The 14897-nt window shown below is 45.5% G+C and overlaps 3 protein-coding genes across 4 annotated transcripts; 2 read left to right on the forward strand and 1 right to left on the reverse strand.

Moving 5' to 3' along the window:
- Window positions 1-1206: 1206 nt before the first annotated feature.
- Window positions 1207-1686, forward strand: LOC104793896 (uncharacterized). Its single transcript, XM_010520319.1, has one exon. The coding sequence runs from the start codon at window positions 1207-1209 to the stop codon at window positions 1684-1686; it is 480 nt and encodes a 159-aa protein (XP_010518621.1).
- Window positions 1687-5620: 3934 nt separating this feature from the next.
- Window positions 5621-7974, reverse strand: LOC147942179 (uncharacterized). The gene is made up of 5 exons (XM_087455960.1): window positions 7665-7974; window positions 7242-7583; window positions 6821-6931; window positions 6209-6744; window positions 5621-6130 (listed from the first exon to the last, which is right to left on the reverse strand). The coding sequence occupies exons 1-5, from the start codon at window positions 7972-7974 to the stop codon at window positions 5621-5623; spliced, it is 1809 nt and encodes a 602-aa protein (XP_087312086.1).
- A 2385-nt stretch (window positions 7975-10359) lies between these two features.
- On the forward strand, window positions 10360-13343 carry LOC104790229 (uncharacterized). Of its 2 annotated transcripts, none has more exons than XM_010515934.3 (8): window positions 10360-10597; window positions 10876-11310; window positions 11392-11922; window positions 12006-12067; window positions 12148-12219; window positions 12380-12482; window positions 12587-12724; window positions 12815-13343. In XM_010515934.3, the coding sequence occupies exons 1-8, from the start codon at window positions 10520-10522 to the stop codon at window positions 13016-13018; spliced, it is 1623 nt and encodes a 540-aa protein (XP_010514236.1). In that variant the 5' UTR covers window positions 10360-10519; the 3' UTR covers window positions 13019-13343. The 2 variants fall into 2 exon arrangements, with proteins under 2 accessions (XP_010514236.1, XP_087310153.1); XM_087454027.1 differs by having other exon boundaries at window positions 12383-12482.
- The last annotated feature ends 1554 nt before the right edge of the window (window positions 13344-14897 follow it).

The raw sequence follows: 14897 nt of genomic DNA on the forward strand, positions 1-14897 counted from the left end.
AATTACGTCGCAGATGCACCGCATAACAAGCGCAGCACCAGAGCTCGAGAGTGTGCTAGCAGAGGCGCGACGTTCGCCTTTCACTACAAGAGTATCAGGCGTCAGAGTAAGACGCAACCCCAATACCAAAAAGAGGTCGATCGATGGCTATGAGGCACACACAACTGCCTTCCTTCAGCATCACCAATGCTTCATGCATGTCCCTGCGTGGAATGCCGACTTATGGAGAATGCACCAGAAGCACAAGGAGTTGCTGCGAACTTTCATGGCCAGATTCAGAGGAGTCGTATTTCAGCTCGCCATCAGCGACGACGCCGCAATAGGAGCTCTAAAGAACGCGCTTGCCCGCGGAACCAGGTTCAAGGAAGACCTAACAATTCTACCATCACATCCTTGGGCGAAGTTCTTGCACGCGCAAACCGATACATCGAGGTGGAGGAAGACCAAGGAAAAGAAAACCTCAATCAAACTAACGCTGTAGAGAAAGCACCCGAAAAAGCCCCGAGCTCAAAAAACAAAGTTGTTCAAGAGTACTATTAGCCTCGCCAGCATTACAACAAGGAATACGCCAAAGGCGAGAAAGGAAGGAAGGTAACGATGTTTGCTATCGATGAAAACGAGCAACAGCAAGGCAAGCGCTGGAATAATTACGATCGTGAAACTGATGGCCCTACCTTCAAAGGCAAGCGAGGTTATTGCGAATTCCACAAATTTGGCGGACATTCCACAGAGGATTGCAAAACACTTCAATACCTTCTTTTTCACAAGTACAAAAGAGGTAACATCGATATAGAGCGAGAACAGAGAAAGGTTAACACGCATAAGGATAGCCCGTACTGTTTAGCAGACCAGCAACAACATGAAAGGCAGCATGAAGAGGAGGCAGCAGCCCAAAACGAACGAGCACGAGCACAACATGACCGAGCATGAGAAATCGCTCGCCTGCCCCCTCCCCCAAAGATAAACCATGATGCGGAAGAACACGATGAACCACCAGCTCCTCGCCGAAGGATCAACATGATCATGGGCGGCTTGTGAACATGCCGCGACTCTATTCGATCAATCCAAGCTTACTGCCGCGAAGCAGAAGCAAAGCATAGCTGGCCCTCCTATAGCAACACGTTTAAGCGGTCTTCCGAACCAATTACGTTTACTGAAGAGGACGCGCGCAACGCTAGTCCGAACAATGATCCATTCGTCGTAGAAATGGTAATTGGGGAAAGCTTGGTGACAAGAATTCTTATTGACACTGGAAGCTCGGTCAACGTGATATTCAAGGATGTACTGATTCAAATGGAGATTGATCTCCGCAACACGACACATGAAACGCAGCCTCTGACAGGATTCGATGGAGATACTATAATGACTGTTGGAACCATAGCACTTCCAATTTACGTTGGCAACACGATGCAATGTTTCAACTTCGCAATCGTGGATAAACCCATTGTTTACAACGTCATTCTTGGAACACCATGGCTCCATAAGATGCGTGTTGTAGCCTCCACTTACCACCAGTGCACCAAGTTTCCAAATGCATACGGAATCGTTACGCTACGCGGAGATCCTCTAATGGCACGAACTGGCTTCATTATTGAGAAGAAGATGCAAAACGCAAGGGCATTTGTGATCGCCAAATCACAGCCTCCACGAGATGCACGCACCCCGCCCCCAAAAGAATTTGTCTGATCCTAAGCGCTGCGTCGGGATAGGTGTTGAGCTACCAATCGCTCTAAGGGACGAACTCGTTAAGTTCTTACCAAAAAATTCAACCACGTTCGCCTGGTCGATATACCATATGACCGGGATTTATCATGGCATTATCAGCCACGAACTCAACGTCGATCCAACTTATAAGCCCGTTAAGCAAATGCGTCGAAATCTTGGTGCGGAACAAACAACTGCAGTCAATGACGAGGTACGGAAGCTACTTGATGCGGGATCAATTACTGAAGTTCGCTATCCAGACTGGCTAAGTAACCCAGTCGTGGTGAAGAAGAAGAACGGTACGTGGAGATTGTGCGTCGACTTCACAGACCTGAACAAGGCTTGTCCGAAAGACAGTTTTCCTCTTCCGCGCATTGATCATCTAGTCGAAGCCACAGCTGGAAACGAACTGCTATCTTTCATGGACGCGTTCTCGGGCTACAACCAGAAAATGATGCACAAGGACGACTGAGAGAAGACTGCATTCATTACCGAGCAAGGCAGTTGCTGTTACAGGGTCATGCCTTTTGGGCTGAAAAACGTAGGAGCAACGTATCAGCGCTTGGTAAACTGGATGTTTGCAAGTCAACTTGGTCGAACCATAGAAGTCTACATCGACGATATGCTCGTCAAATCAGCTCAGGCCAAAGACCATGTCACACACCTAAAACAGTGTTTCGAGATACTCAACAAGTATATCATGAAACTGAACCCGGCGAAATGCACTTTTGGCGTTACTTCCAGCGAATTCTTGGGGTATCTCGTTACGAAGCGCGGGATAGAAGCAAATCCAAAGCAGATTTCTGCAATCATCAACCTTCCATCTCCAAGAAACACCCGCGAGGTGCAACGTCTTACCGGGCGCATTGCCGCACTGAATCGCTTCATCTCTTGCTCAACGGACAAGTGCTTGCCATTTTACCAGTTCTTTCGCGGAAATAAACGTTTCAAGTGGGATGAGAAGTGCGAACTGGCATTCAAACAACTGAAAGATTACTTATCATCTCCGCCAGTCCTAGCGAAACCCGAGCAAGGAGAAACTTTGTATCTCTACATCGCAATCTCTTGTTCAGCTGTAAGCGGCGTACTGGTAAGAGAGGATCGAGGAGAGCAACATCCTATCTTCTATGTGAGTAAGACTCTCGATGGTGCCAAACTCCGGTATCCGACTCTGGAGAAACTCGCATACGCTGTCGTAATATCAGCTCGCAAGCTCCGCCCCTACTTTCAATCTCACACTGTTGAAGTTCTTACGAATCAGCCTCTACGGACAATCCTGTACAGTCCAAGTCAATCAGGCCGCCTGGCGAAATGGGCAGTGGAATTAAGCGACTACGACATTGACTACAAAAACCGCACTTGCGCCAAGTCGCAAGTCCAAGCAGATTTTTTGGTTGAGCTCTCTCCAGAACTCAAGGCTGACTCCCCTCAGCCCGAAGTATGGACACTCCACGTGGACGGCGCTTCGTCAAAGATGGGCTCAAGAGCTGGCATACGCCTAACTTCGCCCACTGGAGAAGTACTGAAACAATCATTCCGTCTCGCTTTTTCTGCTTCAAATAATGACGCTGTGTACGAAGCACTGATCGCTGGATTGCGCCTTGCGCATGGAATTGGAGTAAAAAAAATACCAGCTTTCTGCGACTCTCAGCTTGTCACACATCAGTTCAGTGGAGATTATGCAACGAGACACGAACGCATGGATGCCTATCTCAAAGTCGTTCGCGACTTATCCCAGAAGTTCGAGTTCTTCGAGCTCGTCAAGATTCAACGAAGCGACAATGCTCCAGCTGATGCGCTCGCAACGCTTGCTTCCACATCAGACCCCGATCTCCACCGAATAATACATGTGGAGAGCATCGATCGCCCAAGCATCAACGTCAATTCACTGTCCCTTGCTCCTGTCACATTCCCTGTAGTCGAGTACCCGCGGCAGCTCCCGCAACGTCACTGGCCCCGGTTTTACCACCCCCAGCTCAAACTCCTAATACTTCTGCCGACGATGATTGGCCAACTGAGATTATCGCCTACATCGCTGATGGGATAAGCCCATAGGATAAGTGGGAAGCTCGACGATTGCGCGCTAAATGCACCCAGTACACGATGTTGGATGGCAACATATTTCATCATGATGCTAATGGCGCCCTCCTTGTCTACGTCAACAAAAAGGATGTCAACGACATCTTGCGCGAAGTGCACAAAGGAGCCGGAGGAAACCATTCGGGCGGACGTGGGTTGGCACTCCGAATCCGTTGCAATGGTCATTTCTGGCCAACTATGATCGCCGATTGTACCGCATTCGTAGCCAAGTGCGAAAAGTGTCAACGCCACGCACCATTCATCCATTGTCCGACTGAACAATTGCGAACAACCTCACCACCATACCCCTTCATGCGATGGGCGATGGATATTGTCGGGCCGCTAAAACCATCTAACCAAAAGAAGTATCTCCTGTTCATGGAGGATTACTTTACCAAATGGGTTGAAGCAGAATCATATGTCTCGCTCGAAGCCATACGAAATCGTATGCGACAACGACCCCCAATTCATCTCCCTAAGCTTCGAAGGATTTTGCGCCGGCAGGCGGATACGCCTGAGTAAGTTAACGCCGAGATACCCTCAAGGCAACGGACAAACGGAGGCCACCAACAAAACTATAATCGTCGGGATCAAGAAACGGCTCGACGCCAAGAAGGGTCTATGGGCTAACGAATTCGACGGCGTCCTATGGTCTCATCGCACTTCACCGCGCACATCAACTGGACGAAACCCATTCTCACTCGCATACGGCATGGATGCCCTCGCTCCATACGAGGTAGGAATCCCAACTCTCTGACGTTCTATGCTCGTTCACAATCAAGAGCTGAACGACAAAATGCTGTGTGACCGACTCCTATTCATCGAAAAAGAGCGCGACCAAGCTCTACTACGGATTCAGAGGTTGATCTTGTCCTCCGCCGCGAAATTCTACAACAAGAAAGTCAAGTATCGTTACTTTGCGGAGGGTGATCTTGTCCTCCGCAAAGTTTACTAGAATACAAAAGAGAAGAACGCTGGATATCTCGGCGCGTATTGGGAGGGTCCATACTTAGTCTCCAAGATCGTAAAGCCCGGCGTCCACCAGCTACTCGAGATGAACGGCACGCCAGTCCCGCGATCCTGGAACTCCGCCAACCTCAAACGCTACTATCATTAGTCAATCTACCCAAAAAAAAAAAAAAAAGCTCGTCATCGAGCATTCACTATTAATTTGAACTACGAATGGTTTGATCCCTTTCGAGGGTACGTAGGCAGTCTTTCACAAGGTGCAACTATAACTTTTAATTAAAAAAAAGTTTCGCAACGAAACACTCTCGAGCGATCTATCGACACTTATTCTAACGCCCTGGCCAGCCAGACAACTCTAAAACGCGCTCCGCATGGGTGCAGTGGTGAAATAATCGACGTCCTTACTTCGGTAGGACATTATAAGCCGAGCCCAAACTCACAAAATTAGCAGGAACCGGAGTGGGTAAGCTGAGACCCCGACTCGCACACCCGTAATTCCTGCAGCATCTACAGGGTAAACCGGTCACGCGTACCGCACCTAAAATAGTACGACAAGTCCGTCTTGTCTACTCGGGACGTTTTGGGGAACAACATATCCAGGGTAAGCCAGGAGACGTGCTGCACTGCAAAATATGCCCTGTAAAGAACGAAAACGTCGCATCTCTATTCTACGCAATAATCAATCTTTGCGCGGCAAAAGCAGCTTCATCATAATGAAGGAAACAAAAATCGGCAATAATCAAGTTCATAAATCAAAAGCAACCAAGTTTGCAAATACCCAAAGAAAAGTACAAAAGCAATCAGCAATCGAGTTCTCAATGATAAAGAAAATCCAAAAGCAAGAACAACAAGCAATAATACGAGGACATCACTCGTTAGCAGCATCACCAGCGCCTTCGTTGGCAGATTCCGGAAACGGCTCTAGATCAGCGTCAAGAAGCGACGGTACCACAACCCCGTTAACCTTCGCTTCCAACTCTGCCTGGCTATCTGCGAGACGCTCCATCCTACTCTCGGGAATCATGGTTTCCTTGCCAATCAACTTTTGAAGACATTGCCTGGTCCCGGTCACTTGGCTGAGAACGAGCAAATAAGGTTGTCGCTCAATACGCTCCCGATGTGTCCCGATCTCAACATCAGCCTTTGCACGCTCTTCCTCCCCGCAATCATCTAGCGCTTTCCTGAGACGCGCTGTCTCGGAATTGAGCTTCCTCTGAGACTTCTTAAGTGAAGCCGTCAGCTCCTTGACAAGCGCCTCACCATCCTTGCTTGATTTCTCGGCCTGAACCAACGTTTCCCGGACAAGCGAGGTCTCCCTTCTATCTGCATGCACCTTCTGATCATAGTCGCCAACAAGGCGGTTTGTCCAGCTCATCGCCTAAGTGATCGAGAAAAATAGTTAGATTACGGTTAAGCAATATGCACATTAAAACGAACTGTAGGATCAGACCCTAACCTGAAACTGCCGACGAACGGCCTCCTCGTACGTGGTCGGACAAGCCAAATCACCAGGAGCAAGAAGCGGAACGAAGTCACCATGAATTTTGCTGGCAAGATCTGCGCAAGCTCGTGAATCGCCAGAGAATGCTTGATCTCTCACGTCGTAGCGAAAGGAAAATGAGTGATCAATCCTCACGCGACATTCCTCCCTGTGAGAAGGACGCCTTGAACTTCCTTCAACATCACTCTGAGGACTCGAGCAAGACGAGCTCTTCCGAGAACGATCACCACCAGCTGCTGGTGCACGGGGCACGGAAGATGGCTTCTTCGCAACACGAGCTGCAGCAACCTTGGTGGAACGAGTCCTACTACCAGGCTCACCATCAGGAGCGGGCACCTCACCATCTTCATGCTCAACGACAACGCCCTCTGTGTCAACCTCGACATTTGGGATAACAGCCTCGGTTGCTACAATAGGTGCATCTTTGGCATTGAACAAGTCAGCATAGCACGACATTGGGCAATCTCCCATTTGCAATCCAGTCCGCGAACCTGCAGGACAAATATAAAAATAAGTTACGTGAACATATGAGCATCAGGATGTAGACAAGCAGACTTGAAAACTCACAAGTCTCGAAGTGTGAAAGAACCCAAGGCCACTTCAAAGTCTCACTGTGAAGAAAAATGGAAGCTTTGTCAACGGTCTCGAAGTCACACACAGCAGAAGGTGGAAGGTTATCTGCGAGTACAAAACAAATACGATCAGCAAAGATATTTAAAAAACCAGAAAAACACAAATCCAACACAGTAACGACTACCGAGAGTCAAATTCCAAGCAGAAGGACAAGTCATGTCCGGATCTTCAACTGAAATCTTGTTTATTTCCACAAAGAAAAACCGCCTCTACCAACCATGAATGTTACTCTTCTGGTCGCGCGTGATCGTAAGGCCTGGCATACAGCGAGCACTGCATAGTCCCGTACGGTCGAACATAGGTCTCGTAACGAGCTAGAAGAGGTCACAATTGATCGAGATTCCCTTCCTGGCACCGGTTATCTTGAGTCCCACCGCATTACGGATGGTGGAGATTGACAGCTGCGAGAATGCAATTTTCCGACGCGCGCAGTAACTCGTCAAAAATTCTGGAATCGGGAACCATAGGCCACATTTGATAAAGAAGTCCTCGTAAACGCATAGGTGACCTCGTGGGCAGTCCCACGGACGTTCGTTGGCACTCGGCAGCGCAAGCTGCAGGTTGTGTGGCATCCCGTAGAGATCGAACATGTGAGCTAGCGAAACATCAATACTCAGGGTCCTTCCACCGTCACGAAAGACACGTTCTCTACCTCCCGTATGATCCTTGCAATGTCTCTGAACCCCGCTACCAACGGCTAAACCAGCGACCAGAGACCTTGGAGCACAGTCTGAGTCGGTGCATTCTTCATACGCTAACACCTTCCCTCGCGGTTAACTTGAAGGATGTGGGATCAAATTAAGGTCCTGAGCGTCCATAGGAAACACGACGTCGAGCTCCTGAACATCTTCTTCCGTCAAATCCGCCAGATCTATTATGACACCTCCTCCCTCCGATGGTTCCCACCAGGAAGGATAGCTCGTCTCGGGTTCGTCAAGGTGTCTCTCTAGCGCACGATACTGATCATCTCCAAATTCCTCCGGAACGTCACCATAGACATCATCTCCTAAAGCCATTGCACGAGACCTTGCAAAACCAACCAAGCAACCGGTCAGTATTTGAGCAACAGACCACGTGAGAAACATCATATTACTCAAGACTGATTGATCACACCAGAATTGTGTGCGCGCCACTACCCTCAAGTTTCAGCTCAACAACTCCCGAATCCACAACAAGAAAGCTCGTCGGTTTCGGACTCGCAACATCAATCTCGCCAAGCTCCGAGTTTGTCACACTGACCTCGTACTCATCACCTTGACTTCGCAAACACGCCAATTCCCAAAGCACGCTAATCTCGTCGAATCGAGCTCGCCATAGTCTCGTACACAAACCCATCATCACGCCAAACCTTGGTTTGGCCTCGTTCAAAGTCTCGCCAATATCAGTACCGCCATTCTCGAGTCATCAACTCTAGTACGTCGCAAACACCCAACGAACTTGCCGCCTGCAAGATGCAAGCTCACCGACTCGTGACTCTCGCTATGATCAAGTACGCCATGCTTCGATCTCGCAGAATCTCGACCACACCACCAACTCGCTTCCACGAATCTCGACCTCGCCACCTCGTTTCCACGAAAGTCAATCTTGCCACCGAAGGTCAATCTCGCCTTTGACTTCGCCACCAAAAGTGCAGCCCGCCATCTCGTCACCAAAACAGCCATCTCGTCAATCTCGCCATCTCGCCACCAAGACAGCCATCTCGCCATTCTCGCCACCAAGATAGCCATCTCGCCAATCTCGCCACCAAGATAGCCATCTCGCCAATCTCGCCATCTCGCTGCTGTCTACCTCACCACCTCGACTCCGCAATCCCCATCCTGCTGACACGTTCATCTCGCCGTTTCACCATCTCGCTAATGCGATGCAATTATGGGTATCTCGAGGGACCACCATCAACCTCAGCCACCGCGTCGCCGAGAAATCTCCGTAAATCTTCACCTCGCCATCACCGTACGGATCCCATCTTGCCAACGTCCACACGCAGCAACACGAACGCTTACAGAATCTTGGACTCGTACATGACCACGCTCCACACCAACCACGATAGGGGCATCTCGCCGCAACTAGTGGAGATGGCACTAAGGTGCGATGGTGGTGGCCGAGACGCCTCACGGTCTCGGCCAGATCCGGCGGCATAGAATGGAGTTCGCACGATGGAGGCGGTTCTGGGTGGCGGTGTCCTAGTGGCGAGAATGAAGCCGTGGTTTGACAAGAAATCCTAGCCAGCCGAAAGGGCGGCGGGAACTGATGACGGCGTGAGGAAGCTGGATCCAGCGGCAAGAAGGCGCCGCCGGCAAAATAAACCGGCCGGTACGAGCGGCGTGGACACGGCGGCACGGCGTGACAATCTCGGCGGAGAGACCATGTCCCTTACAAGCCAAAATCGAAAAAGTAAAAGAAGAAGATAAGGGAGAAGGAGAGAAAATTACCTTGTGAAGGAGGAAGAGAAGTTGGAAGTAAAAGAAAAGTCAAGGAGACATATATATATGGGGGGACCAGCGCGTTGACCGAAGTAAAAAGAAAAACCCTAGTTTTGAAACTATCTCTACCTCCTGCACTTCGGGAAACGTGCAGAACACACAAAACTCTCGTTTAAAACCCGAGAGGCCTAGAAAAACGTGCGCAGGGCACTATTCGTTCCGGAACCTCCTGGATTCCTCGAAAAACGTGTGCAAGACACTATTCATTCCGAAACCTCCCGGATGCCTCAAAAAACATGTGCAAGGCACTATTTATCTCGGAACTTCCCGAACGTTTTGAAAAACGTGTGCAACACACTATTCATCCTGGAACTTTCCGAACATCTCGAAAAACGTGCGCAACGCACTGTTCGTCTAAACATTTTCCGGAAGGCCATCAAACTCTCAAAGATCTTCTGTTCATTCTGCAAGACGGATCTAGATACATGGAACTATACCCGACGAACTCAAGCATGCCATTGTTCATTGGACTAAGGGGGGGACCATTGTTGGATATGGGCTTTGTCCCCAACATTACAGAAGCCCAAACAGAAGATCTTAGAGAGTTTTGGGCATGAAGTATTGGATCTGGCCCATCTGGCTACAAGGGCAAAATCATCATTTTCAGAGGAACAGAGGAAGCCCTAGGTCACTGGCCCATTATATATATCAGATGTCATTGTCAGAAAAAGGGATCTACTTTTGGGGCAATTAGAGAGAGAAGAACTTTTATATTCGTATTAACTGCGCTTAGCTCCTTAATTGTCATTTTCTATAAACATTCTCTTCAACTCAACGTTAATAAAAAGACCAGTTCCGATTTATCCCCATTAATATTCGTATTATTTATATTGTCGATTTCATATATCAACACCCAATCCACTGAGAAAAAAAGAAAAAATGAAATGTAATATAACAATTATATTATTCCATTGTTGACAAAAAACAAAAAAAAAAATATATGTCCACTATGAGATACAAAATTTCCTATATATGACGTAATAAAATAAATGAAAGTGGCCGTTGGGGAAAGTTTAAATCCATAGGCATTGAGTTCGAACCTACTTTTAAGATTTGCAGCAGCCGACGAGAGAAACTAATAAAGATTTTAGTTTTAAGTTTCTCAGATTTGGGCATACAATTAGGGTTTTTTTGGATCTCGAGATAACAAAAGATGGGAGAATCAGTCTGTCTTGTGAGATCTTTCTCGCAGCCTGCAGAGTTCTCATCTCATGAAACCAACCACAACCAGGTCAGTTTCTTAAATAAAGTTTTGATTTTTCCGTACTCGATTCTTTTTTTCATACTAGATTCAAGATTTGGGAATTTATTTGAAAAGATACAATCTTGGATTTAGGGTTTGATTCTAGTTCTAGACATTGATTTTGCTAGTGAAAAAGATACAATCTTGGATTTAGGGTTTGATTAGACATTGATTTTGCTAGTGTAGAGAGTGTTGTTTGATGGATCTGAAGTATTCTGGGAAGAGGATTTGAGATTTTTTTTTTTTTTTTTTTTGGGATTTTGCAGGTGGTTCCTCCTGGTCGTGTGCTGACGGAATCAGTATCGTTTGGTAGATTTGCGAATGAGACTCTATCGTGGGAAAAGTGGTCTGCTTTTACTCAGAATCGTTACTTGGAAGAGGTTGAGAGGTTTACTAAACCTGGTTCTGTAGCTCAGAAGAAGGCTTTCTTTGAAGCTCATTTCAAGAACCGAGCTGCTGGGAGAGTAACACAGACGAAGCAGATCGAAGAACTAAAGGTTAATACGAAAGAAGATGAGATTATATGTGAAGTACTCAAAGATATTCTTGTTGATTCAGAAGTAGTGGTGAGTAATGGTACGGCCATGGATGAAGTTAGGCATGGAGAGGTGTCCAGTGCTGAGGTTGTTTCTGTTGTTCAAACTGGTGAAGTGGAGAACTTGAAGTCAGTGATTGTTCCTGAAGACAATGCTCTTGATGAGGTAATGCATCAAAATTCAATTTTTTTAATCACATTGCAACTTCATGTTTTGTATCTCTCTAAGCGTCTATTGGATTTTCAGGAGGATTCTACTTTGTTGAGCAAAGAAAGACGTTCTAGTTCTTCCGGATCAAAGTTCTGCATTACGAGTTCGAAACTGGAACCTTTCGTTCTTATAGGACTGGGTGATTCAGTTAAGAACACTAGAACAGAGTCATCCTCGGGTAGTAAAACGTCAATTAGTGTATCCAAGAACAAAAGCAGATCCCCTCCTGAACCTGTTCACATGTCAATCAGCTGTGCTCCTTCTGGTAATACCGAGAAAACAATTGTCCAGATGCCCCAAAACGGTTCTAAGAGTGCAGGGAAAGCAGAGAAGAAGAAGATATCAGGTCCAAATACAATTCATATGTCACTCAACTTTGCTTCTTCTGTTCGTCCGACGACCATAACAGCCCCAAAAAGACTGGCAAGAAATTCCACAACACAGGTAACAGCTTCAGCAAATGCTAGAAATAGTGGAAACGAACCAATGGGAGCTTTAAAAAGCCGCAAAAGACCATTGCCTCGAACATCCAAAGAAGGTTCTAAAGCTGCAAAATGTTCAACCAGCGTAATTTTCTTCCCAAGTTTCTCCATTACATTGTGTATTTCCTTAAGTATTGATGCTGGGACTGACTCTTACATATATTGCAGGCCTCTGCTGTCACGTTACCCCAACGTCCTCCTCTCAACAACCAGCTATCAGAAAAGAAGAGGTTACAGATCCAACCATTTTCAACAACATTCATCGCTATGTGCTATTACTTACTAACTCAACTTGGTTTCTTAAATACAGGAAAAACATATCTGTAGGGAGTTCAGTTTCATGCAAAATACCCAACAATGTGCAAAGACTACCATCTGTCAGGTTAGTAGTTCGTTGAAGTACCAACCTCTTAGAGAGAGAAAAAAGTAACTATCTTATACTACTTACTGCAATGGCTTGAGGTGATTTATCAAAAGTGTTTGTGTTGGTTCTCTGATTTATGCTGAAATAAGATGGCATGTTTTTGTCTAATGCATTGCAGCAGTGAAAAATTTTCAACTCATAGCAGAACCAAAGCAAAGTCTGTCATTGTATCTTCTCCCTTCGTCTTCAGAAGTGATGAAAGGGCTGAAAGGAGGAAAGAGGTAGAACTATAGAAGACCCCCTTTTTATTTCTGTTTCAGATCAGAGGACTTATATAGAACAATAGTTTAACAAAGCTCTCCTTTGCTGTGGTTGTAACTGTTAGTTCTTCAAGAAGCTAGAAGAAAAGAACAAGAAAGAGGATGCTGAAAAAGAGCAACTGTTTTGTGGCTTCAAGGCTAATCAAAACACTCACTTAGCAGCTGAAGAACACAAGAAGAACCCACAATTTGGTTGTTTTCAGGTAAACTAAAAACCTTGTTATAAGACTCAACTTGTCATAATTTTGGGTACTGAAGCTTTGATGTATGACACTATTTATAATCATGAGCAGGTACCACTGACAAGCATGACTTCACCAAGATTCCGAAGGAGCCAAACTTCAGGAACAGTTCAAACTCATAAAGCTTCCTCAACGAAGACCATAAACACCAGAAAGGCAGTCATAGAGAAGGTCAAAAGTTCCAAGATTCATCCCTCCTCCAAATCGCTGACAAAGATCAAAACTCAAGAAAATTTGTCTCCTAATATCCTGTAGCACTAAGGTACATACACATCAGAGACAAAACCCAGTTAACAATTTCTTCAACAGCTGATATGAAACACCCTTGACGATAATAGTAGAGATTCGGCTTTTCACATTGAAGATATTAAAAGTTTTGTCCTTTCAGCTCGTAATCTCATCTCAAGCTTATGATATAGGTAACTAGTGGCTTGATTCTGATTGTAAAACATAAGCTTCAAGAAGCTTTGTAGAACTATGTACTCTTCATATAACTACCTACTCAATAGTTCTGTAGTCTCAATCTTGTATCATTTGCATAAATTGATATTTGAAATAAAGAAAGCAATTCGAGTTCTGATTCTCGATTTTAATGGTTCTTTCTCATTGTGTTTTGTTTCTTGATTTAGTATAGACTGTGGTGTGTTGTGAACTTGTGATGTGGAAGAGAGAAAAATCTTATCTCTGTGGACAGTGGTGTGTTGTGATGTGGAAGAGAGAAAAATATTATCTGACTGTGGTGTGTTGTGATGTTTCTCTATCTGTCATATTTTTTGCACTTCAAAGTGGTGAGAGACGTCCAAATAGAGTAAAAAAAATGGCTGCTTGTTCTTCTTCTTTCACTTTCTGTAATCACACCACATTGCACTCAGAGAAATAACCTTATGACCAAAACCCAATTCCCAGTTCCCACCAAAATATCAGAATCTAACTTCTTTGGCTCCAGACTCTCCCACTCCCCTTATCTCTGTCCACTCTCTTCATCTTCTCTCAAAAGCTCAATCTTTGCCAAGATACATTTCGCTAATCTTGCATTGATATTATGTTTGCTACAATTGGCTAATAACTATAGTTCTTGTAATTAGCTTCTTTGTTAGACCCAACCTGTTTTGGAACTTATGCTCAACTGCTATTGGTTGAGCTTATTGGTTGCTTGCTCATAATTCAATGTATATTTAAGGGATCTTCCAGTCAAAAAGTCGAACCTTGTCGTCACACATAACAATTCTTGGTTAAGAATTTGGAGCTCTTTAACTATTATTCGAGCTGGTTCAATATCAAAATACATCGCCGTCCTTATACTGGCAGGGAACACTTTAAGGAGAGGCTGTTAGCTCGTTTCAGTAGAGAGAAGCTAGCTGAGAGATCCTAGTCACTAGTCAGCCTTTCTTCACGGTGGAAACATACTGGTTAATTCTATTGCAGAGTTATATCCATCTGTTAGAGGATCTGTCTACTCAAGTTAATGGCGTAGACAGTTGGAAGGGATTTATTACGAACCGACTGAAGCCAGAAATGAGAGAAGCTGTAGTCAATATGTGTAAACACCTGTTGAGCTGCCAGATATGATTTCAACGGCTTATCATATGAAACTAGTCAAAGAGATGAAACAAGCAAACAGGTCAAACCAAGGACATGTAAATATTAACTGGAAGTCGTCTTCAAATCCAATATACAACAAAACAGCAGGATCGGTATTACAACGACCACAAGTAAAACTCACTGGAGTAATCTCATGTGTATAGGATCTGAATATTTCTTATCTCATTAAGAATGAGTTATACACATATATATAGTACAAGAAAGATCTAGGGTTTAATAATATTTACAAGTAGATCCCTAAGCTCTATTGAGACATATACTTATGTCCTATACGTCCCCTCAAGATGGAGGGAGCTTGATCACACCAATCTTGAAACATGCTTCTTGGAACTTTGCTTGTGGTAGTGGTTTAGTGAGGGTGTCGGCCAACTGGTCATGAGTAGAAACATGTGAAACACGAAGCTGATTGGATTGTATTTGAGTGCGTACGAAATGGTAGTCAAGAGCGATGTGTTTCATTCTGGAATGAAAGACCGGATTAGCACAGAGATACGTTGCACCAACATTATCACAGTAGATGACAGGAGCTGAG

The sequence above is a fragment of the Camelina sativa genome, chromosome 6, assembly GCF_030686135.1.
Source record: "Camelina sativa cultivar CO46 ecotype springtype chromosome 6, ASM3068613v1".
In the NCBI taxonomy this organism is placed as follows: Eukaryota; Viridiplantae; Streptophyta; class Magnoliopsida; order Brassicales; family Brassicaceae; genus Camelina; species Camelina sativa.

Bases quoted from the DNA above. Each gene is read 5' to 3' on its own strand.
- LOC104790229 (XM_010515934.3), top strand. From the start codon at position 10,520: ATGGGAGAATCAGTCTGTCTTGTGAGATCTTTCTCGCAGCCTGCAGAG. The intron at 11,923-12,005 runs GTAATTTTCTTC...CATATATTGCAG, and splicing joins CTGCAAAATGTTCAACCAGC to GCCTCTGCTGTCACGTTACC. The intron at 12,725-12,814 runs GTAAACTAAAAA...AATCATGAGCAG, and splicing joins CACAATTTGGTTGTTTTCAG to GTACCACTGACAAGCATGAC.
- LOC104793896 (XM_010520319.1), top strand. From the start codon at position 1,207: ATGGTAATTGGGGAAAGCTTGGTGACAAGAATTCTTATTGACACTGGA.
- LOC147942179 (XM_087455960.1), bottom strand. From the start codon at position 7,974: ATGATGTTTCTCACGTGGTCTGTTGCTCAAATACTGACCGGTTGCTTG. The intron at 6,745-6,820 runs GTGAGTTTTCAA...TTTGTCCTGCAG, and splicing joins TCTTTCACACTTCGAGACTT to GTTCGCGGACTGGATTGCAA. The intron at 6,131-6,208 runs GTTAGGGTCTGA...TCGATCACTTAG, and splicing joins CCGTTCGTCGGCAGTTTCAG to GCGATGAGCTGGACAAACCG.